Source organism: Dipodomys merriami, unplaced genomic scaffold, assembly GCF_024711535.1.
Source record: "Dipodomys merriami isolate MVZ:Mamm:240054 unplaced genomic scaffold, mDipMer1.0.p SCAF_78, whole genome shotgun sequence".
NCBI lineage: Eukaryota > Metazoa > Chordata > Mammalia > Rodentia > Heteromyidae > Dipodomys > Dipodomys merriami.
In genome coordinates, this window is record NW_027206379.1 from 6,395,110 (window position 1) to 6,420,834 (window position 25,725).

General features: G+C 44.1%; 1 protein-coding gene and 1 long non-coding RNA gene across 2 annotated transcripts; one reads left to right on the top strand and one right to left on the bottom strand.

The window, feature by feature from the left end:
• Nucleotides 1–389: 389 nt before the first annotated feature.
• On the bottom strand, nucleotides 390–9,776 carry LOC138818721 (uncharacterized). The gene is made up of 2 exons (XR_011369208.1): nucleotides 8,759–9,776; nucleotides 390–8,087 (listed from the first exon to the last, which is right to left on the bottom strand). It is a non-coding gene; the product is annotated as an uncharacterized lncRNA (long non-coding RNA).
• A 3,777-nt stretch (nucleotides 9,777–13,553) lies between these two features.
• On the top strand, nucleotides 13,554–24,659 carry LOC138818657 (cytochrome P450 2E1-like). Its single transcript, XM_070009633.1, has 9 exons — nucleotides 13,554–13,762; nucleotides 14,472–14,631; nucleotides 15,785–15,934; nucleotides 16,276–16,436; nucleotides 16,845–17,021; nucleotides 17,795–17,936; nucleotides 21,354–21,541; nucleotides 22,033–22,174; nucleotides 24,250–24,659. Exons 1-9 carry the CDS (start codon nucleotides 13,586–13,588, stop codon nucleotides 24,567–24,569), a joined length of 1,617 nt encoding a protein of 538 aa, XP_069865734.1. The 5' UTR covers nucleotides 13,554–13,585; the 3' UTR covers nucleotides 24,570–24,659.
• The last annotated feature ends 1,066 nt before the right edge of the window (nucleotides 24,660–25,725 follow it).

The following is a 25,725-nucleotide window of genomic DNA, read 5'->3' on the forward strand; positions in this document are numbered from 1 at the left end:
ATTTTAACTTTTGACAAATGCACAGACTTTTTCTCCGGCTACAGCAGTGTAGCTTGTTTCACACTCTGGTTTGTAAAAGCATCTTTAGGAATGTGACCTCTAGTGACTCTAATAATGCCTAAGTCACCTGTGCAGGCCTTTAGACAGATGTTAATAGAAACACACTCTCAGGTTTACAAACTTTTTTCTTGAGCAGATAAATTTTATGTAGCTGGTATTAGCTCAAAAGTTACTGTCAATTAGGGCTTTTGGCACATACAGGGGTTGGGATTTTGACCCGTCCAGCAGGTTCAGTTATTCGTTAGGCTCGAGGAGGCACCTCCTAAAAACCAATGGGGGCGAGAGAGAAATGAGACCAAGCGCATAAAGAAAGACAAAGTCAGTCTGAGTCGCCTCAAGGTCTGCTTTATTAAAGTGAGGCAGGGTTTATATACCCGAAGGGACAGGGGAAGGGAAAGAATGAAAAACTTTTGCAGAAGCAAGGGTGAGAAGTCCCGTGGTCAGGGATGGGTCATGCTTTTCCTTTGGCCGTTGTGCTAATCTTAAAAGTACCTCCTGTTGTTTCTCTAAGAGACATTAATGGTTAGCCAGGCACCGCTTGCTTAGGGCTGGAGATAAGAGAAATGTTTATGGTTAGTCAAATGTTGTCTGCTTAGGGCTGGAGGAATATTTATGGTTAGCCAAATGTAGTTTGCTTAGGGCTGGAGGAATCTTATCTTTCCATACACTTTCTTGGCTCCCAACAAATCCCCCTTTCTTATTTAGAAAATTGACCATCAAGTGTTGGCTGCTCTTTTTTAAGGGGGTGACAGAGGCTCTGTTCCTCTTAAGGGCCCAGGGTTTTTCTCCGCTCCCGAGCGAGCATCCTCACTCGGGGAGGGGAATTTTACAGGCCTTGGCATGTTTTTTGAGGAGATGGCTCGTGGGCATGCATGCCAACCGTCATGCACCAGAGCTTGCCACTCAGGGGTCTTGGGTTTGGGGATCTCACAGATCCATCCCCCTGCAGTCCTACCTGCACCCTTGATTAGAGCATTTCTTCTTCCTCCCATAGGTGCATCCTCCCCCAAGCGGAGGGGCCTACAGGAGGAGGGGCGAACCTATCCCTTATGGCAATAGGTCTTGCCCGTTGAATGGTCAGAAGTTACGAATAAGAAGAAAGATTTTCTAAATAAGAAAAAGAAAATAAGGGGGCTGTTTCCCACTGGAACAAGCTCACGGCAACACTAATTAAAAGCCTGAGGTAAATCCTGGATCTCAATGCCTTAGTCCGCCATATGGAGGTGATGATGATGAACCTGTATGGGCTTAGAAGACCAGAGATTAATCTGTTATTTAATAAATTCAAACAGGAAGGTCCAAGTCTGGAGTTCTAGCTGCATCTGTAAGAGAAAAGGCATCATCCTTGGGGGGGAAGGTTTCCCCTGGGTTGTGGTAAGCCATTTACCTGTTTTATCAACAAATTTTCCAAAGGTAGGTTATGAGAAAACATCCTGTCTTAGGCTACTGGCTACATGCCTTGTTGAGCCAGCCGGTATGGCCTCTGTATGTAGTGCTATTCAGGGTAAGCTCCATAATACTCCCGTTATTGGATATTTTCTAGCTTTCTAGGAATCATTAGGGAAGAAGTGTATGGAATTGCAGTCCTTCTCTAGGGGTGACCGCGGTGTGCTCTGTGGGGTCCTCCTGAGTCTCTAAGCGATGATAATGCACCAAGATCAATTTTTTTTGGAAGAGCAGAATCTACTTGATTTTTTATAAAGCGCTTAAGGCGCTGAAAAGCCCAAGGGCCAAAGGAAACAAGCAAAAGTAATCCAACAAGGGGCCCCAGGAGGGGAAGAACATAGGGTAAAAGTCCCCCCCAAGCAGCCCAAATAGGGCGCTCAAAAAAGTCATGTCACCATCTTTCAATCTCCTGATGTTTTTTAACTCGATCTCTTACAATGCCAGACTTATTGGCATAAAAACAGCACTTTTCCGGTAAAGTTAAGCAAATGCCACCTCTGTCAGCAGTTAAAAGATCTAAACCTCTGCGATTTTGTAAAGCCACCTCAGCTAATGAATCTAACTGATCCTGAAGATCTTTAACAGATTGATAAACTTTAGTAATATCATCAGCTAATTGTTGTGAAAGCTTGGAGTATGAGGAGACAGCAGTGGTTAATCCTGCAGTCCCAGTGCCTAAAGCACCAGCCACTCCAAGTCCTATCAGTAGGGGAATAAATTGTACCACCCTTTTATGTCGGGGAACAAAATAATCAAAGGCAGGAATGGGTACTGGCTCATCTCCGGAAATCAAGTCAATGTCTGGGAGCAAAATAGCTGGAATACAGAGCCCTGCCCAATTTTGGGGAAGTACAGTGTAAGCCATATTATTGCCACAAACAAAAACCTGGCTCTGTTGTGAGCATAGGGAGGCAGAAACATTAATAACATTGTTGCACAGGGAAAAGGAGGATATCCCAACATCAATGTCATACTACCTGGGAAGTTTATAACACTCTTTGCAATAAAACAATTAGTGCGGATGATCAAACTGAGGTAGTCACTCTGGGAGGTAAGGGTTAGGGAATCTACAGTGTTACAGGCTTGTGATTGATTAACACTTGGCCTAGTCTGCTGGGCTCATCAAATGGCCCTTATCTTGAGCCCCCTAAATCGGGAATTTTTACACAGGAATGCGGAGGAACATACTCTTTGTTCCTTATCTTGGGACCCATTTGGCCATTTGGGGAATTTACTTGTTAGCCCTTTATTTATGACTACAGAGCTTGTCCCAGGGCCGACATCTAGACTCCGAAACTTTTTATATATCTCCAGGGAGGGGAAGGGTCAGTGCTAGTGCAAGCAAGTTTACAGAAGCAAAACCAGCAGTTAGCAATTGTAAAATGTAACTCTAATTTTAAATCTTTTATTCCCCCATTTTTCTTTGGACTAATATTAATCTTAAAATTTAGGGGGTTCTTATCTCAGTCATAGGGGTGTCTCTATATTATCTTGTGGGGTATCAGTTGTTCTCAATGCTTGGTATTTGGATCTCAGAACTAATAGACGGACTACGCTGATCTTTTTCTTTTACAAAAGACACCAGTCTGTTGAGTATACAAGGTCTGATTGTAACAAAAGTAACAGTACCAGAGCCCCCCCTTTTTTTTTTCAAGGCTTTCTTCACTACCCTCTTTTTTTTTTATGATTTTTTTGAGCATCTTTGTGGCTGTAGTTTAAAACTGCCCAATTTTCCTTTGGCTTGTGGAACCTTTATCTTAGAACAGCCTTAAGGCACCACTGTGATGCAGAAGCTTGCTAGATTTTAAGGCTAAGACTATTACCTTCATTGATAAAACACTCAGGTTATTACCATATCAGAGTCAAACTAGGCTGTGACCCTAGAGTGGATTTCCAGTCACTATGCACTGAAGTGCCTAAGACAAACAAGCCAGTGATATCCTTGTCCCCAGTACCCACTGTGGGAATTGAGGGGGTTTCTCGATATCACCCAAAAGAATGTCCCATAAGATCTTAGATTTAGCAGCAGTCAACCAGGAAGCCGACTCAGGTGATGGAATCAGGCAGGAGTTCCTCCAGGTGGCTGTCAGGCCACCGTTGAACTTTACCCATTAGGGTATGCAGCAGCAGCAGCAGTAGCAACAGCAGGGTCTCTCAGTGGCTCCAAGGGACTGTCACACCTCATGCTGGGCTGTAAATTCCTACACAGACTGGTTAAGGATACATTGCATAGGCTTGGTAGGCTTTGATCCTGCTGGTTTTTAAGATCTTTAAACAATAGCCCAGGACAATTTACCAAAATCACAACTCATTTTACTAACCAGATATTTTTGTAAATAGACACAGAAGGCTCAAAAGGCTTAGTCTTGTAGCCATCTCTGACAGATGCAGTCTCCACACCTTGAACACCTACAACAATTAACATTATTCTTTATGCCTTTTTTTCATCTATTTTGCCTCATTTCTCCAAAATTTCTGACTCTGGACCCTTGATCTTAAAAATGGGGGTAGAAGGGCGAAGATCCATCTTCCGTAACTTCTTCAAGCTGACTTTAGGGGGGTTGATCTTACCTAGCCAGGAACCTATAACTTTAGCCTATTTTACAAAGAGGCTATCAGGGTTAGATGTCATTAAGAACAATATTTTAACTTTTGACAACTGCACAGATCTTTTCTCTGGCTACAGCAGTGTAGCTTGTTTAGCACTCTGGTTTGCAAAAGCATCTTCCTAGATGGCTTAGGAATGTGATCTCTAATGATCCCAAATAATGTCTAAGTTACCTTTGCAGGCCTTGAGACAGATATCAATAGAAACACTCTCTCAGGTTTACAAACTTTTTCCTGAGCAGATGAATTTCCTGTAACTAGTGTCAGCTCAATTAGAGCTGCCAATTAGAGCTTTTGGCACATAAAGGGGTTGAGATTTAAACTATTCCCCACATTTTATAACATTATCTTTTTACTATTACAGAGGACTGGCAAGTTTCTGTCCTTTACAAGGTAGATAGTCATGGACATTAGGCATGCTTACAAACTCTTTTTATGACCTCCCGGCTCTGACCAGTTTTGAAGGGCCACAAAATGACTCTAGGATCTGACATTTCTGCCATCTAAGCAGTGGCTTACTGTCTCTGGATGCTCCTCCATTGCTTTTGTCCCAGGAGTGTCTTCTCCACATTGGGATAAATGCCTCATTGGCATTTTCCTTAGCTGGTTGCTGGACTTGAACTCGGGGCCTGAGCACTGTCCCTCAGCTCTACAGCTTAAGGCTAGCACTCTGCCACTTTGAGTCCCAGACTCGGGGCTTGAATGCTGTCCCCTAACTCTTCAGTCCAGGGCTAGTACTCTGCCACTGTGAGTCTCGAGCTTGCGGCTTGAGTACTGTCCCCTGACTCTTTAGTCCAGGGCTAGTACTCTGCTGGCTGAATAGAGGTGACAGTCTCACAAGAACCTTTTTGTGCCCGGGCTGGCTTTGAACCAGTTTCAGATCAATGAGTCTTATAGAAGGCCACTTTACTCCAATTAAAAGCAACAAGGTGGTCAACATAGAAGTAGCTTTTAAGCATGCTCTTACCTGAAACTTATTAAGAGTCAAAGTTACATCTGACAAACTTGTAAGAATCCTCTGTGCTTTACTCTGGACTTGCTGGAAACTTAAAAAACCTGTAAGAGCAAACTAGAATAGCAATTATTTTGGTAATCTTAATTTTTCCTTTGTGCACATTGAGGCCAATGTTAAGAACACCTTTACAGTTAAACTTTATATCCAAAAATCCATTTCTAATAATTTTTTTAAAACCTCTTATTAATCACCTTTAATATTTTATACTTTAGTTTTCATTTGCATTTTGAAAAGATCCCTTGAAATCTTGAGGCCAAGTTTCACTCATTGCCTCTTGGTTGCTTGTTTTAAAACAGACACACATTAAGATTTTTAAACTCAAATGACAATTTTTCCTTAATGCAAGAATTATAGTCACCTTCACTATATCATGAAGCTAGACTTAACACCTTTATAACTTTTATAAGCATCCTAATTGTGGAACATAATTGAAAGTAAGCCACATTATATAAATAACTTTTTAGCCCTCTTTTAAGGCCTTCCTAATTTTAATGTTAACACATCCAAGGGGAGGTTTTAGCAATACTAATCAGATCATCACATCACTCATTTTAACCATCATGTTTTCAGTGTCTATCTGCAGAGAAAAGAGAGAACAAAGATGGGCCACTCAGCCCCTTTTATGGAATGGCCATACACCCAATCTGACTCTTTAGGGTTAGATGAACTGTGTTTGCGTCAGCTTGCCCTCTTTCTCCATGCGTGGACTCCTCCCAGGACCTGTCCCACCATGCATGACCAGCTGAACTGCACTTCGGCTTGTTCACCCCTCACCCCTAAAGGTCTTCTGTTGGCTTCTAAGTTTTTCTCCGTCTCTTCTCTTGGTTTTCGAATGGAATACACAGTTTTAGACAGACAGAACAGGTAACATCTTTGACAGTGTTAAACTAACCTTTACATTTAAATTTTTAATATTTATCCCAAATTTTAGCCAAGGGAACTAGATCCCAAACAGCCAATGCATTTTTGTTAAGCCAGATAACTTGATTACAGTATAAACAGTCTTATGCATTTTAAAACATTAGTCTTTAAATACCAGATTTTCTAATTTGCAAGTTAAAGAATCCTTATAAAGCCATTTAAAACAATGCGAAGATTTTTTTTTTTGGTCAATGTCCAAACCTCATAACTTTTTGAATTTTAAATTCAAACTCACCCAATTGTTACAGCATGCTGACAATTTTTATCTTTGAACACGTTCACAGACACACACAAAACACTCACACAGATCTTAAAGCGCCCAAAAATCAAAATCAGTTGTACGTACACCTTTTAAAGTTTTTAAACAAAAATTTAAGACAGTATTTCTTTTAACTAGGTACCTTTGTTGGGCGTTATTTTCCCAGAGCTTGCTTATCTAGCAAGGCAATTCACTAATTAGTCTTTTGAATCTTTGTGCTGTTCTCATTCAGCAAGCTGAATCCAGAGTCTGCTGAGTGAGCCTGCCACACTCACCCAAATCTTCCCTACCTCAGAAAACATAAAATGAACACACACACTAAACAAGACAAACAAGTGGCCACAAAGACAAAATCAGGTCTCAGTGAATGGGGCGACATCTCACCACCATTCACTTACTAGGGGACTCAACACCCCTACTCACCTCCAGAGGATTTTTTTTTCTTTTTTCTTTTTTTTAGATTCCTGCAAGCATTGACCCAGGGGCCTTCCAAGGCGGAGGAGAATTCCCAGTCATCTTGGGGCAAGGGAAAAAAAAAATCCCTAGTGGCCGTCCCCTCAGACTGACAGGTTCTCCCCCACGCTCAGACCCCCTGAACCAAGGCCCAAGGCTGAGATCTAACTGGGGCCACTCGCAGGTGGTCAGTGGCAATTTCATAATTGACAAACAAGCAGGTTCCTAAAACCTGACAATCTGGGCTCGAGCTGTAACTTTTTTCCAGTGATCTAAAGTCAGACTTAAGGGGGTTGTTAGTTGCCGCCCCTTCCCTTTAAGGCCAACAAGACAGACAACAGAGACAATTAACACTAAACAGAAACAGAGGAAACCAGGACTGCACACAGAAAAAGCAACTTCAGATGGTATTGGCCATCTGAACATGTTTTTTGTTTATGATAGCCTGAGCCTCTGCCTTATCTATAAATTCAGCCTTCCAGGTTAAATATTGACCTCTGGTCAGGACCAATTGTACAATCTTATTCCATTCATGAGGCAGCAGGTGTCCTCCGTTAAAATCAATAAGCGGGCACCATCTCTTCCCTTTTCTACCTCTTTTAAAATGTCCCTGATAATCCCATAAAAACTAAAAAAAGGCCTCGGGAATTTCTTCTCCTTTAGCCGCTAAATCATTAATATTTTTCCCTACTTTACTCCAGGTAAGGGGATGAATGTCCGGGCCACTCAAAATTAGCCAAGGACATTTTTCCCCCGACAAAACAAAAAAATTTTATAAGATCCTTTCTTTTTATTCTTATTCCTCTCTCCCTAAGAGCTTCCTTCATTTCCTTTATAAATAATGGCTCTTTAGACAACATCTTGCCCATGGTTTATGGGACGGCAAACTTACCTCGACTTCCCACGGTGCACGAGTGATGCGATGTGGGCGTCTCTACCCTTAGATTATTGGGGATCCCCGTCTCCATCACCGTCCGGTAGGCCACCATGCCTCGAGCCCCATGTTGGGCGCCACTTGACCCATCCAGCAGGTTCAGTTATTCGTTAGGCTCGAGGAGGCGCCTCCTAAAAACCAATGGGGGCGAGAGAGAAAAGAGACCAAGCGCATAAAGGAAGACAAAGTCAGTCTGAGTCACCTCAAGGTCTGCTTTATTAAAGTGAGGCGGGGTTTATATACCCGAAGGGACAGGGGAAGGGAAAGAATGAAAAAACTTTGCAGAAGCAAGGGTGAGAAGTCCCAGGGTCAGGGATGGGTCATGCTTTTCCTTTGGCCGTTGTGCTAGTCTAAGAAATATTTATGGTTAGCCAGGCACCGCTTGCTTAGGGCTGGAGATAAGAGAAATATTTATAGTTAGTCAAATGTTGTCTGCTTAGGGCTGGAGGAATATTTATGGTTAGCCAAATGTAGTTTGCTTAGGGCTGGAGGAATCTTATCTTTCCATACACTTTCTTGGCTCCCAACATTTTAGTACTATCACAGATTACTGACAAGTTCCTGTCCCTACAAGGTAGATAGTCATGGACATAAGGCATGCTTACAAACTATCTTCCCATGACCTCCTGGCTCTGACCAATTTTTGAAGGGCCACGCACCAATGACTCTAGGATCTGACATTTTTGCCATCCAAGCAGTGGCTTACTGCCTCTGGATGCTCCTCCATTGCTCTTGTCCCAGGAGTGTTTTCTCTACACTGAGATAAATGCCTCATTTGCATTTCCCTTAGCTGGTCGCTGGACTTGAACTCAGGGCCTGAGCACTGTCCCTCAGCTCTACAACTCAAGGCTAGCACTCTGCCACTATGAGTCCCAAAGCAACTCTGCTTGCTCTTTCAGCACTCTGCTGGCTGAGTAGAGGTGACAGTCTCACAGGAACCTTTTTGTGCCCGGGCTGGCTTTGAACCAGTTTGCAGATCAATGAGTCTTATAAAAGGCCACTTTACTTCAATTAAAAGCAACAAGGTGGTCAACATAGAAGTAGCTATTAAGCATGCTCTTACCTGAAACTTGTTAAGAGCCAAAGTTACATCTGACAAACTTATAAGAATCCTCTGTCCTTTGCTCTTGGCTTGCTGGAAACTTAAAAAAACTTATAAGAGCAAACTGGAATAGCAATTAAGCAATTATTTTGGTAATCCTAATTTTTTTACTTTGAGGCAAATGTTAAGAACAGTTTTACTTTTAAACTTTATATCTAAAAATCCATTCCTATTTTTAAGCCTCCTATTAATCTCTTTTATTATTTTATATTTTAGTTTTTAGTTACATTAAAAAAAATCCCTTAAAATCTTGAGGCCAAGTGTCACTCATTGTCTCTTGGCTGCTTGTTTTAAAACAGATACACATTAAAACTTTTAAACTCAAATTTTTTCTTAATGCAAGAATTACAATCACCATCACTCTACCAAGAAGTTAAACTTAACACATTTATGACTTTTAAAAACATATCCCAATTATAAAACATCATAGAAAGCAAGTCACATTATACAAAAACATTTTTTAACCCTCTTTTTAAGTCCAAGGGGCAGTTTTAGCACTACTAAGCAGATCATCACATCACTAATTTTTACCATCATGTTTTTAGTATTTATCTGTAGAGAAAAAGGACAGAACAAAGCTGGGCCACTTGGCCCCTCCTGTGGAATGGACACGCACCTAATCTCTTCCTTTAGGGTAAGATGAACTGCGTTTGTGCCAGCTTGTCCTCTTTCACCATGCGTGGACTCCTCCCATGGCCCGTCCCACCATATATGGCCAGCTGAACTGCACTTTTACCTGTTTACCCCTTGTCCCCAAAAATAGGTCTTTTGTTGGCTTTTAAGTTTTTTTCCTTTTCTTATCTCTTGGTTTTTGAATGAAAATACACAGTTTTAGACAGACAGAACAGGTAATGTCTTTTACAGTGTTAAGCAAACTTTTATATTTAAACTTTTAATATTTATCCCCAAATTTTAGCCAAGAGAACTAAATTTCAAACAGCCAATGCATTTTTGTTAAGCCAGATAACTTGATTACAGTGTAAACAGCCTTATGCATTTTAAAATACCAGATTTTTTAATTTTTTAAGCTAAAGAATCCTTAAAAAGTCATTTAAAACAATGTGAATTTTTTTTTTCAATTTTTGGTAATGTCCAAACCTCATAACCTTTTAAATTTTAAACTTAAGCTCACAATTGTTACAGCATGTTGATAATTTTTATCTTGAACATGTTCACAAACACATACAAAACACACACAGATCTTAAAGCGTGCAAAAATCAAAATCAGTTGTACGTACATTTAAAACTGGTACCAATTCTAAAACAGAACTAGATAAGACAACAACCAAAGGCTGAGTTGGGACTGAATTTATCTTTATCTCTACCAGAACTGTGTGCTGTTTTCACTCAGCAAGCTGAATCCAAAGTCTCTGAGTGAGCCTGCCACGCTCACCCAGAACTTCCCTACCTCAGAAAACATAGAGCAAACAAACACACTAAAGTAAACAAGACAAACAAGTGGCCACAAAGACAAAATCAGGTCTCAGTGAATGGGGCAACATCTCACCACCATTCACAAGTGGGACTCAAACCCACTTACCAGGGGACTCGGACCCCCTCTACTCACCTCCGGAGGATTTTTCTTTTAGATTTCTGCAATCGTTGACCCAGGGGCCTTCCAAGGTGGAGGAGAATTCCCAGTCATCTTGGGGCAAGGGAAAGAAGTCCCTAGTGGCCATCCCCTCAGACGGACAGGTTCTCCCCCATACTCAGACCCCCTGAGCCAAGGCCCAAGACTAAGATCTTGCTGGTGTCACTTGCAGGTGGTCAGTGGCAGTTTTATCTGGCTGCGAGTTCTCCCTGCCGGCCCTTTTAAGTTATTGTTAGATCCTCCAGGTTTTTCACCACCCATCACTCCCCTACTTCTGGATCCAGAGAGGGTGGAGGAGGTGGCAGTGAAGGGTAGAAAGGGGGTCAGTTTAAAGTGTAAGTAACAAAGAAGGAGCTAGAGAGAAACAGATATTTGAAAGACCCTAGTCCCCTAGGATACTTTCGTCAACGGGAGGGCGCCCCAGAAAACTCAGACTCCAGGCCGGGAGATGCAATAAGCAAGAGGAGTTTATTTGATGTTTGCGCAAACGGACTCTCTGTCCCGAGCAGACAGGGAGCCCCGAGCAGCGGCTACAAGCCTTTTTAAAGGCAAAAAGCACAAGATTAACGCATAACACAAAGCGTCCCATGATTAGTCCATTTAAAGGTCACCATATGCACCAACAATCACTTTGCCACGTGGGAAATTTTGTAACACTCTTTGTAAAATGACTGGCCCATGGTTGGTTTAAGGGGGGTTTACATGGTTACAGGCCCATGATTGGTTGACACTTGGCTCAGCTTGTGGTCTTGCCAGGTGGTCATTGTCAAGGTTTGTCCCAGGGATTGCTTAATTAATCTGGAACTGAAAAACATGTACTATCTATAACCGCTGTCCTTGTCCTGGGTGGGCTGATATCCGGACATCTGGGCCGGCCAATATCCTTGAGTCACTGCCCAGTTTTATCTCCCAGGGAAGGGGGTCTGAATGCAAGCATATTTATAGAAGCAAAATCAGCAGTTAGCAAGATAGTAATGGTAATGGTAAAGTGAGGTTTTAAATTTTTAACCCTTCAATATTGAGGGGGTGTTAGCCAGTTTCCTCCGGGCTCTCGCATCAGGATGAATCTGAGAGAAGAAACATTTCAAGAATTCCAAAATACATACACAAACATTGAGAAAAAACACATTTACAGCATGCGCGTTGTAGGCTGTCAGACAGAAGGTGCCGGACTACAGACGGGCCCAAATGTCCGCACTAGTGGACAGTTTACCCTGAAGGGGATCCGGGGGACGGCTCCCACCGGCCCCGTTGGCTGTCTTATAGCGCGTCCACCAAGACTCTTGCCAACCCCAATACAGAACCTGCAGGCTACACAGATACCAGACAATTAAAAAGCAGCAATGTTTTAACTTACAGGCCATTTGCACCATGGTGTCCCTGAATCCTTTTTTCCAAAAAAAAAAAATTATTTTTTTTTTTAAGTTTTAAAACTAATGGTTCCTTCCTCTGGGAACCAGGGGTATACTTCCTCAACAAAGTGAAAGAAACATTCTAACTGACTCTGTCTAACTTTCACTCCTTGAGCGGGAAGCATACCCTTGAGAGCCTGCACGTATAACGTGCGGCTGTTTCCTTGCCCCATAATTTCTTACTCCCGACTACACTATCACCCGCTCTTTTTCTGGATGCGTCCTCTTACCTTAGCGGGGTCCTCTGCCTTGATCCCAGGTTTTCAGGGTCACTGTTTGGGCGCCACTTGCCGGAACCAGCCGGCAACGAAAGGGACTCCTGATTTAGGGGGCGAGGACGGAAAAATAAAGACATAAGACAAAGACTGCAGCCCCGTTTATTTTTAACTCTCCTTATTTATACTATTAGAAGTCAAGAGGTAACCTAAGGTCACCATAGTGCAGAAAAGCAAGAAAAGTCTTTAATAAAAACAAGGGTGCTGAAAGAAACAAGACATGGTCAACTGATAGAAAGTAAAACAAATTCTACAGACATAGCAAGGCAAACCCGGACACCTGGTGTTTTTCATGAAAGCCAGTTCCTTGTACGTGCCTTTAAGTGAGCACAAGGGTCAAGATGACCTTGGAGCTTTACTGTCAGCTCCCAACAGTCAGTGATTATGATTTTGTTACCCGTATCTTCTATATAAGTTTATCTGATTTGGGGAAGGAAAGGGTAATAACCAAGGACAAAAGGTGAGCCAGGGCAACAGCAATACCCACAAGACATGATGTTGGAAATGACCTTTACAAATTCGGGAGAAGGGGATTTGGGGAGAGCAGGGGGGGGGAGGGTAGGGGGGAAGTGGGAGAACACAAGGGGAGTTACAGGTTCAACAAGAAATGTCCTCATTACTTATGTAACTGCAACTCCTCTGTGTATCACATTTACAACGAAATTAAATTAAAAAAGAAAGAGTGATAATGGAGAAAGATTTCCACTTAATTCTCTACAACAAAATTATGCCCTGTACAAGTTATATACCTGAATAAGGCCTCGGGTTAGAGCCTCAGTACTATATAGACCCCCCTCCACACACAAACGCACATATTAGCTAGAGATACATGTGTGTATTCAGCAAAAGGCACATACTATGTATATTGGTGTACCTTTTAAAACTAGAGACTACCTCTAAAAATTAGTCAACTGCCTTTCTTTGCTTTTTCTTCCCACTGAATTTTCTAGTTGATTTCCCAAAGTGGAAGAGGGCTCATAAGTTAATTTTCCCTTCTCCACAATTTCCAAGTGGTGATCCAAGTGTCCTGGGGCAGCTAAGACAATCTGATTGGAAGGTAGAAGATGTTTGCACTACTTAACCTCTAGCCTGTCTGGACTGGTCACACATGCCTCATGTTACATTACATAACCCTACCCCATCAAACTCATGTAAACATGATCTGAACGCCCTTGCTGTATCAAGGGGGAGGGCGGTCTCCCACCCCCAGGACTGGCCTATGGGCTGGTGAATGGTTGATGTGTTTACTGTCAATGTGACAAGGATCACATATTGGCAAACCCAGCCTCATCCTTGCCAAACCACAGATGCAACTTCCAATAGGCAACTACTCTAGGGATCACACTTTGAAGTGTTGCCCAGCGGCAGCTAATAACCAGCCAATCCCTGGGGCCAAGGGAAAGAGCAAGTGTCATTGGTCGGTGGGTCACCCTCCTCTCAATAATGCATTATAAAAGTTTTGCTTTCCCTGCAGGTCATCCCTACAAGTCAGCTCAGGACCCCAGATGCCATGGCTGCCCTTGGTATCACCGTGGCTCTGTTGGTGTGGATGGTCTCCCTCCTGGTCATATCCTTCTGGAGGCAGATACTCAGCAGCTGGAACCTGCCCCCGGGGCCCTTCCCACTGCCTATTGTTGGGAACTTTTTCAGTGTGGATTTGAAGGATGTTCCTAAGTCCTTAAACAAGGTAATATAAACATTGTTATTTTAGGGACAAAGCGTTGGGAATTATCTTATGTGAGGGTTTTAAATTGTTATCCAGTACTAGCCTAGTTCAGAATTAACTGAATTAATAGTAATATCCAAGAGTGATAACCAATGGTACACCTCAGGCATGCAGCATGCAGAATGGCTTTGCCACACAAGGACCATGTAGTGGGATGACTGTGAGGCTGATGTGGCTGGCATTGCCCCGGGGCAGCTGTGATGTAATGTCAGGTGCATCTTGGCTGGTGTCACACCATTAGATGCCAAAGCAAAGACAACAGGTAAGTGCTGGCCGGTGACGTTTCACCAGAACATCAGGCCCTGTGTCCTGGGCATGTTGTGTGAGTTGACTGAAGCCAAATGCCATCAAGCAGATCTGGTGCTTGACATTTGCTTTAGGGTGTTGGTAAGCACTGCAGAGAAGATACAGGCTATGGGGCCACAGACTGTAGGTCAGCGGGCAGCATCATGGGGTCTGTTGCCACAGGGAAGAGACATGTGGGGCCAATGTCCCAAGGTTTGGTGTCCAGGTAAAGAGAGGGTTTCCCTGCAAGTAAAGCAGCCTCTTGTGGGGAGTGTCCCCACATCAGGCTAGACAAAGACAGCCTTTCCCCAGATCCCTCCACAGCCAAAGTCTTAATAATGCCTGGCAGTGTTGTTCCTGACCCTCTCTGTGCTGATCCCCACAGCTGGCAGAGCGCTTCGGGCCTGTCTTCACTCTGCACCTGGGTTTTAACCGTATTGTGGTCCTGCATGGCTACAAGGCCGTGAAGGAGGGGCTGTTGAAATACAAGAATGAGTTCTCTGGCAGAGCGGACATCCCTGCCTTCAAGGAGTATGAGAACAAGGGTGAGTCCACCTCCTAAGCAGCAAGTATGGTCAGGCCCACCAGGGACAGGGACGTGCCCCTCCCAAGTCCTACCCAAACAATCATAGTGACAGCAATGACAGTATGAAATCAGAAAGACAAAACAGGGGTTAGGGGCCAGCTTAATTGGTGGAGCAGTAGCCAAAGAGCAAAAGCGTTAGCTACTAACTTTTGTCCTGGTCTCAGATATTTATAAAAAAGAAGGAAAGAAAAAAGAAAGCCAAAAGACCCTGACCATTTGGGGATGGGTTGTCCTTGTATGAAAGCTGCTGTGAAGTTTTTGTTGAGTAGGTGCTGTGAATTGCTTATCCCAGAATGCCCAGCGCCCAGCAAGTACCTTATAGACAGCAGGTACCCACATACACTTGTTGGAGAAGGGCCATGGATAAATGAAGAGGAGGGAGGAGGTAGAGAGGAAGGGACAGGGGCCTCTGGAGTACAGGAAGCACAAGGCGCCAGAGACTCTGCTTGGCAGGAACAGAGTGAGGCTGTGGCAGCCCTGGACTGCTGAAACTCGTTGCAAGGGACGCAAGTCTCTATTAACACTTTCAAGGACAAAAGAACATGGTTTTAGATCTGTTCATTCCAAATGTCTCCATGCTCCTGAGAGTCCAGCAGGCCACATTCTGGAGGAGGGAAAGGCAGGGTAGGACTGTGTCCTAGAAGGCTGCTGAGGGGGAAGTGCTCAGTCTTCCCAGCTTGAGGTGCCAACAGAGTCCGGAGGCCTTCAGAGCTTCGTGAATGAGATTGCTGGGAAGCCGCAGTGCCGCGAGTTGAGATGTTTCGAACTTGATGGTTAAAATCCATGGGAACAGAAGGCCACACAAGAATTTTGTTGATAGGCAGAAAGTGGCTAGCTCTCTTGATTTGGCTGTGGGGGTTTCATTTTTGTTTAGCATGGAGAAGACTAGCGGTAAGTGTAAAACCAAAGAAAATAAACTGCCGCTAAGACGCAGACATCCAGGAAGGGTTGAACGTGCCAGAGAAACAAGGCCTGCCCCTTCCCTTCTTGGGGACTTGTTGCACAGTTTCACATCACAGCTGGTACTGAGCCTCTGATGAGGTCAGCCCAGTCCTCCTGTTTCTTTGAGACTTGTGCAACTGGAGTAAATTCTGCTGGCCCCTATTTTTCAGGAATTATTTTCAACAATTCTCACACCTGGAGGGATATCCGCCGGTTTTCCCTGAGCATCCTCCGAGACTATGGGATGGGGAAACAGGGCAATGAGGAGCGCATCCAGAGGGAGGCTCGCTTCCTGGTGGAGGAGCTCAGGAAGACCCAGGGTGAGTATTCCCAGGCAGACAGAGGGAGGAGGGTCCTGGACAGGCCCCGAGAAGGCTCTGAACACCTGGAAGTGGTAGGCAGCTACTCTCCTCCAGGAGAGAGTGATGATGCTTCTCAGCACTGCTCTCTTGATTCATTTCCAGTTCTGCTCTGTGATGGAGCAGGATGCACACCAAGTGTGCCTGCTGCGCTCTAGAGAGCACTGAACAGTGAGGACAGTGGAGAAGGCCCTGTTCTCACAGGGACTGGTGCGGACTCAGTGGAGGCTGAGGGGTTGGCCAGCCAGCCGTGGCTAGTGTCCTTCCCCAACATGGGTTCCAACATCTCACCTGTTTTCCAGGCCAGCCCTTTGACCCTACTTTTCTCATTGGTTGTGCACCCTGCAATGTCATCGCCGACATCCTCTTCAACAGGCGTTTCGATTATAATGACAGGATGGTTCATAGGCTCATGCGTTTGTTCAATGAGGACTTCTACTTGCTTAGCACTCCTTGGCTCCAGGTAGTTATTTGGTTCCTTTTCATTAATCTTTGGTTGTACAGTTACCATAGAAATAGAGGGTCAATTTAGGTCATATGGGATAGAAAGGTTTAGAAAAGCCCTCGAACAGGAGCAGGTCACAAAGTATTTGACTAGATAGTTCCAGGAGCCCTATAAGAGATGTCTATGTGTCCATGAGCATCTTTGTCCTAACCCAACCATGCTTTTCATCCACAAGTCAGCACATTTTCATCACAGAGATATAATGCCTGGGAGAATAATTACTCTCACCACAAAGACATTGTTGCACAAAATATCCTAAATTGTATGGTTATCTCAGGCATGAATTGATGTTTGGGGTTTATGATCCCAGCACATAAAATAATGTGGCATCCAGAAAAATATACAGTAACATATTCTTCCTTTTAGCTTTATAACATTTCGTCAGGCTACCTACGCTTCCTGCCTGGAAGCCACAGAAAACTGCTTAAGAATGTGTCTGAAATAAAACAGTACACACTTGAAAAAGCCAAGGAACATCTCCAGTCTCTGGATCTCAACTGCCCGCGTGATGTGACTGACTGCCTGCTGGTGGAAATGGAGAAGGTATCTGGCATAGAATAGAAGGTGGATGTGGTATATTTTTCAGACTGAGGCCATATCCCACTTGCTGGCATCTAGAGTGTTCACCCTGGTTGCTCTTGATGCTCTTTTATTGTTAAAGACACATTGGGCTCAGCATGACCACTGAGCTCTTCTTTCCACTCTTGGGAGGATTGGAGAAGGGTGGATGGGCAGGTGGATCTCTCCTTCAATTTCCCAGGCCGGATAGGGCTGTAGTGCTTTCAGAATCCTTCAGAACAGCTGGTGGCACTTATTCCTCAGCAGTGCTAGACTTCTCGAGGTTCTGGCCCTCCCCAGTTTCATGGTTTTGTAACCCCTTGGACTAGTCTGGCCCATTTGGTGAGGTCTCTAGTACCCTTTTATAACTTGTCAATGCATGCTAATTCCCCATGGATGGCTTCTGAGGCTGAGACTTCTTCTCCTCAGCTGAGCCCTCCCTGCCCAAGTCTGGAAGAAGACTCAGCAGCTCATGCAGCTGGAGGCCCAAAACCTGGAGGCACTCAGTTCCCCCAGGAGAGCCCTAGCTCTGTTGATGGAGATAGCTCTGTGGCCTTGTTGAGGAGCTTTGTCCTCATGTTAGCTTGTGTTCTAAGAGCCTCTGTTTGCCTATCTGTGAGGCAGAGATGATCAAATCCTGGTTGAACCAGGCGATCCTGTCATACCACTGGTTCTACTCTGCTGAAGGGCAATAGATATCACTTTCAGCACCTGGGGACAACATCTCACCCAGTACCTGTCTGTCTCCTACTCCACAGGAAAAACATAGCAAAGAGCCTGTGTACACACTGGAAAGTATTGCTGTGACCTTGGCAGACATGTTCTTTGCAGGGACAGAAACTACCAGTACCACTCTGAGATATGGGCTCCTGATTCTAATGAAATACCCCGAGATTGAAGGTATGCACATAACAAACAGAAGCCTGTGTGTCATGGTTGAGTCTCTGCATGACTAGTCTTAAGCCTTTAGGCCTCAGCTGTCAGCCTACAGCTGCTTGTTCCCTTTCTCAGGCTCATGGAATGACTTCCTTTAAGGGGAGATGTCCCTGTGGTTCCTCTGAACACTGTTATCCCAAGCCCCACCAGAGCCTCTGGTTACAAAAAAGAGAAGCTCCTCACTGAAGTAGGGAGAGGACATCAGCCTGCATTCTGCCTTATAAACAACGTCTTTATGACAGTGACAACAGTGTGCAGCTGCCTCCGGTGGAGCCTGGGCTTAGGCAGAGCTGGGTTCAGGGACAAGGCTGGAGTTGTCTTGGGACAACTGAAGATGGAACCTAGAGAGAAGCAACCCAAAGCTTCCTCAGAGCCACATCATTCCACAGACTTCCCAGCCGCACATAGGCAGGTAGGCTCCATGTCTGGAGCAGGCCTGGTGCAGGCAAGGAGGCCTGGGCTTGGTGTGCAGAGGGTCATGCCCTGGCCCCGCCCCCAGCCAGGTAGAGGCAAGGTGAGGACAATTCAATGGAAACAGCTTGTTGGTGCTAACCTCCAAGTAACGAGAAGTGGGGTGAGGGCACCCGTAGATCTGGAGCCCTGTCACCGTTTTTCCTTGGTACACTCTGTCCAGAGCAGTGCTCCAAGCACACTTGCTGCTGACTGGACCTGGACTAAGTTCTGGGCAAAGGGCAGTCCTTCAGTGCGCTGTGTTCTTCCAGCTCACCAGGTCTTGAGAGCCAGTGTGGAATGAAGCCATGGCCCCAGGCAGTGGGTGCATGAGAGGTCCAGGGTCAGGCCTGATCCCTGGTCTTTCAGCCAGAAATGTTTTTGTTTTTTTTTGTCACACAGAAATGTGAAGGATGAAGGAGCCAGAAGTCCAGAGAGAGAGATTGTATGTATGGGCAGCATGTATAAGAAAAATTTTTTTTTTGCAATAAGGGATTGAACCCAGGTCTTTGTGCATATTAAGCATGTGCTCTATCCCTGAGTCATGCTTCAAGCCCATAGAAAACCTTTGACCAAGCCGTGTGCCGGTGGCTCATGCCTATAATCCTAGCTATTCAGGAGGCTGAGATCTGAGGACCGTGGTTCAAAGGCAGCCCAGCAGGAAAGACCGTGAGAATCCTATGTCCAATAAGCCACCAGAAAACCAGAAGTGGCGCTGTAGCTCAAGTGCTAGAGCACTTGCCTTGAGCTGAAGAGCTGAGGGACAGCACCCAAGCCCAGAGTTCAACCCCACAACCTACCAAAACAACAAAAAAAAAACAAAACAAAAAACTTTTGACAACTGTGCCATGAGAATTAAGTTTGGATCACTTTACCATGATAACCATGATCTAAGAAAGATTTAAAATGATTAATTTTGAAGCTGGGTACCAGTGGTTCATGCCTGTAATCCTAGCCATGCAGGAGGGCAAGATCTGAAGATTGTGGTTCAAAGCTATCCTGCGTAGGAAACTCCATGAGACTCTTATCTCCAATTAACCACCAGAAAAAGGGAAGTGATGATGTGGCTGTCATGGTAGAGTGCTTGTCTGGAGCTGAAAAGCTCAGGGACAGTGCCCAGATCCAGAGTGTGAGCCCCACCACCGACAGAAAAGTTATTAATTATGAGGAATTCCTAATATAGTCATAAAGTAAATATGACAACTCCCCAACGCTCATTGCCAAATTTAACATGTACATGTTCAGAGACAGCCAAAGCCCTACCAACTCCTGCCTGCCTGCCCAGAGATGGCGCTGTTTCAGGTTTGCTACCTATTGTCCCTCAGAGCCTTTACTATATTAACTCAATGCCCATTCACACCTTTGCTGTATACAGCTTAACACTCTACCTGGTTTCCATGCTATAAATGACATATTGAAGTTTGCTTTTTCATCTAATGTTTCCTAAAGTTTATTGGGTGATTTCAAACAGAGAAGGATTGAGAAATTTTCTAATGGCTGTATTACCTCTGGCAGAGAGGGACTTTCAGATTCCAAGTAGTCTGTGGCCAGGTATTATGGGATACATCTATAATTCAAGCTACTCTGTAGGTGTTGGCCAGCCTTGCAAAAGGTAGTGGTGAGACTCAATCTCCAAACAAAATAAAAATCTAGGCATTGGTGGTTCATGCCTGTAATACTAGCTACCCGGGAGACTAAGATCTTAGAATGGTTAATCAAATATGGCAGAAATGTCGATGAGACGATCTCCAATTAACCAGCCAAAAGCTGAAAGGAGAGCAATGGCTCAAGTGGTAGAACACTAGCCTTGAGCATCAACCACAGGGACAGTGTCCAGGCCCTGAGTTTAATCCTCAGACCAGCGTGCGCACACGCTCACACACGCTCTCTCTCTCTCTCTCTCTCTCTCACACACACACACACACACACGGACACACACACACACACACAAACACACACACACAGAGGCTAGAGCATAATTTGAGTGGCAAAATGTTTGTGTAACATTCTCAAGCTCAAGCACACAGCACATCCAAAGAAAGGGGAGTATGCATGTCCAGTTCCATTGTTACCCCTTAATTGTTTTTTGTATTGGTCATGGGTCTTAAACTCTGGGTTTGTTTCCTGACCCACAGTTCTTCAGCTCAAAGTGAGCACTCCACCGCTTGAGCCACAGCACCACTTCCAGTTTTCTAGTGGTTTATTGGAGATAAGAGGCTCACAGCCTTTCCTTCCCAGGCTGGCTTTGAACCGCGATTCTCAGATCTGAGCATCCTGTGTAGCTAGGATTACAAGCGTGAGCCACCAGTGCCAGTCTTCCCTCATATAATTTTGAAGCACAGAGCAAATCAGCCATGGGCAATAATGACAAGTATTTCTCTGCAAGAAAAAAACTTCAAAGACCTTCTTATTGTTCTTTATTCCTGAAAATAACTGGATAAACCATCATTAGGTAAGATAATAGATTACAAGCTTTCTATTGACTGAACATCAATCTCACATCCAGGAATGTGAGGCCTTAGGTCTTGTTGACATTTATAGGGAAATTATCCAGATTTTGAATTACCTGGGTACCAAATTTAAGATGTAACATAAATGTGACACATGGTGAGAGGGTGATTGGATAGATGTGTGCATGGATGAGAGGTGCATGGATAGAGGGACAGGCATGTAACCAAGGGGTGGGCAGGTGAGTAGGAGGGTGGCATGAAGATGAACGGGCAGGTGATAGGTAGATGAGTGGGTAGCTGGAAATCGGATTAGATACACGGGAGGATGTGGGCGGGAAATCAACTTATTCATCGATTCTCACATTTTTATTAGAACCAATTAATCGTACCAAGGGGTTTCCTTTAGACATGTCCATATGGGCATACAATTTACTTTGATCAGGATAAGCTCTTTAAATGGATCTCATTCATATCTTGGCAGAGAAACTTCATGAAGAAATCGACAGGGTTATTGGGCCAAGTCGTGCCCCTGCCGTCAAAGACAGGCTGGAGATGCCCTACATGGATGCTGTGGTGCATGAGATTCAAAGATTCATCAATCTTATACCCTCCAATTTTCCCCATGTGGTGACGCGGGACATCATGTTCCGAGGATACCGGATTCCCAAGGTCAGAGACAAGATGAAATGCCTCCTGTGAGCCTTGTCCTGATGACTGGCTCACCCTTGGCCTGCTGGGGTCCAGACAGGAATTCCAGGGCTTCTGTCGTGAGGGTGACTGGTTGGTGGTCCAGGTCAGCACTCCCACGCTGTGGAGTGCCACTGCCAGGGATGTTCTCGTGTGACTTGGTGACTAGAGAAATGTGCATACTAGGAGAGTACATTCCTAAAGGAGGCCTGGAAATCCTAGCACATTCTAACCCCAGGAGCCAAAATCACCAGCCAAGACCGGATTTTTGTCCTGTGAAGAGTTTCAGGTTGTTATCTCATTTAGGATTGACTCCTGGTTGTTTTCCGTCTAGTCCTTAACTAAACAACTTTCCTAACTAGATATTTAATATCCTGCACAATAAAAATCAGATAATCTTTTATTCATTGGGACTTCCAGGTGAAAGACCATATTTTCTAAAGCTGACTGATTGATGCGTCTACTTTTTCTAGGGCACAGTTGTAATTCCAGCCCTGGATTCACTTTTGTATGACAGCCAAGAATTTCCAGAACCAGATAAATTTAAGCCAGAGCACTTTTTGAATGAAAATGGGAAGTTCAAGTACAGTGATTATTTTAAGCCATTTTCTGCAGGTAAGCAGGGTCCCAGAGTAGTGCTTTCCTGGGTCACATCCTCCACTCCTCATTTCCACTCCTTGTCTGTCTTGCCATCACCCCAACATGGACCACACCCAGTCCTGCCATGCCCCGGTTTGTATGTAGAACATGATCTGAGCATGTTCCTCCCTGTTCAGAGAAGTTAGATTACATGTTTTATCAATTCAGTGTTTTGGATGGAATGTGTTTTTACATTCATTGTTAAACTGTGTCTACTTTACTGGACATAGTAAGAATATCTCAAAACCATATTTCTTGCCGGGCGCTGGTGGCTCATGCCTGTAATCCCAGCTACTCAGGAGGAGGCTGAGATCTGAGGATCACAGTTCAGAGCCAGCCCGGGTAGAAAAGTCCATGAGACTCTTACCTCCAATTACCCATGAGAGAACTGGAAGTAGTGCTGCTATACCGAAATTCGGGGACCCCCAGAAGACCACCAGAGACCACGATCAATGTAAGCAACAAAGAGCCAGTTTATTGCAAGCTCGAGCTTGGTCCTCCGCGCACATGGTAACTGGTGACGCTAAGAGGCCCTGAGCATAGAATCAGCACAGTTTTTATAGTATTAAACAAACAACTTTAAGGAAATTTTACATATGAAATTACATGATTGGTTAACATTTACATTTAAAGCAAGCTAAACTGGGCAAATAATGATTGGTCGATCTTTACAGAAAAAATGTCCTTGGTCCATAGCTTGACTGGAAAAAGGTTACTAGTCACACCCGGACCAACAGAATGCATGGCATGTCTTGCCCCGGGCTCTGAAGAATGGGTTGGTTAACAACTCTTAGTCCTAGGTGGGTGGGGGGCAACACCACTTGGGGGCTAACACCTGCCTTAAGCAAATGCCATCTATGGCTCCAAGAATTGTGCATGGCTTTCTGTCATAAATTCCTAGCATTGGGGCTAAAATGGATCACGAGTCAAGTCGCAGAACTGAGATAGAGTGTTAAACAAAAATGGAGTTGCTTAGGTTTCTTAAAACATTATATTTCTTCCCTAGGGCCTTACTGCCTCGGCCTCCAGGAGGGGCGTTACAGCTGTGGGGATAATTCTGAGGACTTTGCCCCCTTGGTCAGGGCTGTAAACCCTTTGAAGTCTTTTACTAAGCAACTCTAGGCTCCCAGGCTGACATTCCACTACTAAGTAACTAAAACCAGTCACAGTTAAAATCATACAAAAACCATACAATCATCCAGTACAAAGCAATTCATACAGAAGCAAAAATGGCTGTTAGGTGCTGTCATATATATATATATATATATATATATATATATATATATATATTGCGTTCTTCAGTGCTGTGGCTCAAGTGGTAGAGCCTTCACCTTGAGCTGAAGAGCTCAGGGATAAAATCCAAGCCCAGTAAGCCCAGAGTTCAAGCCCCAGGACCAATAAAAAAAAACAAACCCAAAACCTATTTCCTAATTCCTCATCATTTTAAACAAGGCTTACTAACCAAAACAAAACAAAAGCTCTGCAGCCTTTGATTCCGTAGTCTCTCTCTCCTTAGGAAGTAGCAAGGCCTTCTCTGATATGACTGGGTGCCTTGTTCCCTTGCCAGTGCCTCACCACGGTTCTGGTGAAGGAAGCTGCTAGGACCAGCTTGATAGATGAACACCTCCTGTTTGAACGGGCTTCTAACCTCAATCACTGCCTTTCCTGGGGAATCAGGGGGAGCGTTAGATGTTTCCTTCTCCACAGGTTGGAAACAATTTCCCTAACCTAATGCTGTTTTTTAAAATTTGATTTAACAATTCTTTATTGTAACTTTTCATTTTTATTTATCAATACTTTATTCTGACACTAGTTATTGCAGCTGAGTTCTGCATGATTGTTGTAGTATACAATCAGATCCTTGAATAAGTTACTAATATTCTTGTGTTTTGTCAATATGTTTTGTGCTTCTCATCGTCTGGGAGGGTGTCTTCTGCTTTAGGCTGTAGTTGCCTATAGCCCCTCCTGCTCTCCCTTTGAGGCCCTACTATTAATAGTGTTAATAACCTCTGGAGGCTCCCTTCTTGTCTCATCAGTATTGTTACTTCTAGGAAAACGAGTGTGTGTCGGAGAAGGCCTGGCCCGCATGGAATTGTTTCTGCTCCTGTCTGCTATCCTGCAGCATTTTAATCTGAAGTCTCTGGTGGACCCCACGGCCATTGACCTTACCCCGATTGCAGTTGGTTTAGGCAGCATCCCTCCACACTACAAACTGTGTGTCATTCCTCGGTCGGACTGTAAACAAATTTACCTCAGAGACCAGTGTCTGGGCGACAGCCTACAGAGCCCCTCAGTGTCAGGAAGATGGGCAGTGCAAGTGGATGAATTAGATCAAAGGAAAAGCTTTCCAAAGTCGGTCTCCATGCAGTGATGCCAAGTCCAAGGTAGATGTTGTGAAGCTAAACTGTGCATCTGGTCCAGGCTGTGTTCAAATCTGGTAATTAAATCTGGTAGCTATGAATCTTTTGCTGTCACTGGAAGCTCAGTTTTTCTGAAAAAGTAAGTCTATCTCATTCACTAGTTAGTTCCTAGAAACAATTAACAAAAGAAAATGGGATTCTCTAGGTTGGCAAAGGGAGAAGTAATATGGTTTTGGTAGGATTTGGTAGTCCTGTCAAAAGCAAGTCACCTTGCTTTAGAATGAGGAAGCAATTCCTTGGGCTTCAGTGTTAACGACATTCTCTCCTACATTCTAAGGTAAAATATGCATAACAGTTCAGTACAATCACTCCCAATTATATCTTAAATATTAAAGTGTGACTTTGTTTTTGGGAAAAAGACTTCTAGTATGGCACAGACTGGCTCTGTCGGGACGACGGAGGACACCTGGTGGAGGAACTGGAATGGGGGGGAGATGGCAAACAGACAACTCACACACAAGAGGAGTGGATGCTGAGTGCGATTTAATGCAGAGGATAACAACCTTTTATAGCAAAAGGCTACACAATCTTGCTGCAGGGCTTCATTCTTGAGTGGTCACCAGCTGGTTGCCTGATAGGCACTTGTTTCCGGCTTATCTCTATTTTTAAGAAATACAATGGGTTTCGATGTTTGTCACCAATTAACCATTACTTTTTTCTATAGAGGCCTTAACTGTCCCTTAAGATCTTTCCTGTTCCTTCTTTAATAGTAAGCACCAAGGAGGCCTAGATCTAGCAAGTCTCTTAGTAAATGAAAGAGAGTAACAGGAAGTTCTTTCTCTTAAAAGTAGTTATCCCAGCAATTGCCATACATTCTTTCTGTTCTAGCCATGCCTACAGCTTCTTGTAAATCTCTTACAAACAATTCCTTCTGCTGAAGTGACATCGTGAAACCCCCAATACTTTTATATTTGCTTATGACTTGTCTACTAGCCTCCATCAGAGGGGCTTTCAGGGTAGCACTTAACTCTGGTGAGTTAGTCGTATTTTTAAGACACTCATCAGATGTTGGAGTTGTCAACACTCTTAAGAAAGAGCTTTGAATAAGGGAATGTTGAGCATGAGTAAGTACAATGAGCAGCAGGAACAGTAAAAGATTAATAGGCA

Excerpts from the sequence above, each read along its gene's own strand:
- LOC138818657 (XM_070009633.1), top strand. The coding sequence starts at position 13,586 with ATGGCTGCCCTTGGTATCACCGTGGCTCTGTTGGTGTGGATGGTCTCC. Across the intron at positions 16,437-16,844 it reads TTAGCACTCCTTGGCTCCAG|CTTTATAACATTTCGTCAGG; the intron begins GTAGTTATTTGG and ends TCTTCCTTTTAG. Across the intron at positions 21,542-22,032 it reads GAGGATACCGGATTCCCAAG|GGCACAGTTGTAATTCCAGC; the intron begins GTCAGAGACAAG and ends TACTTTTTCTAG.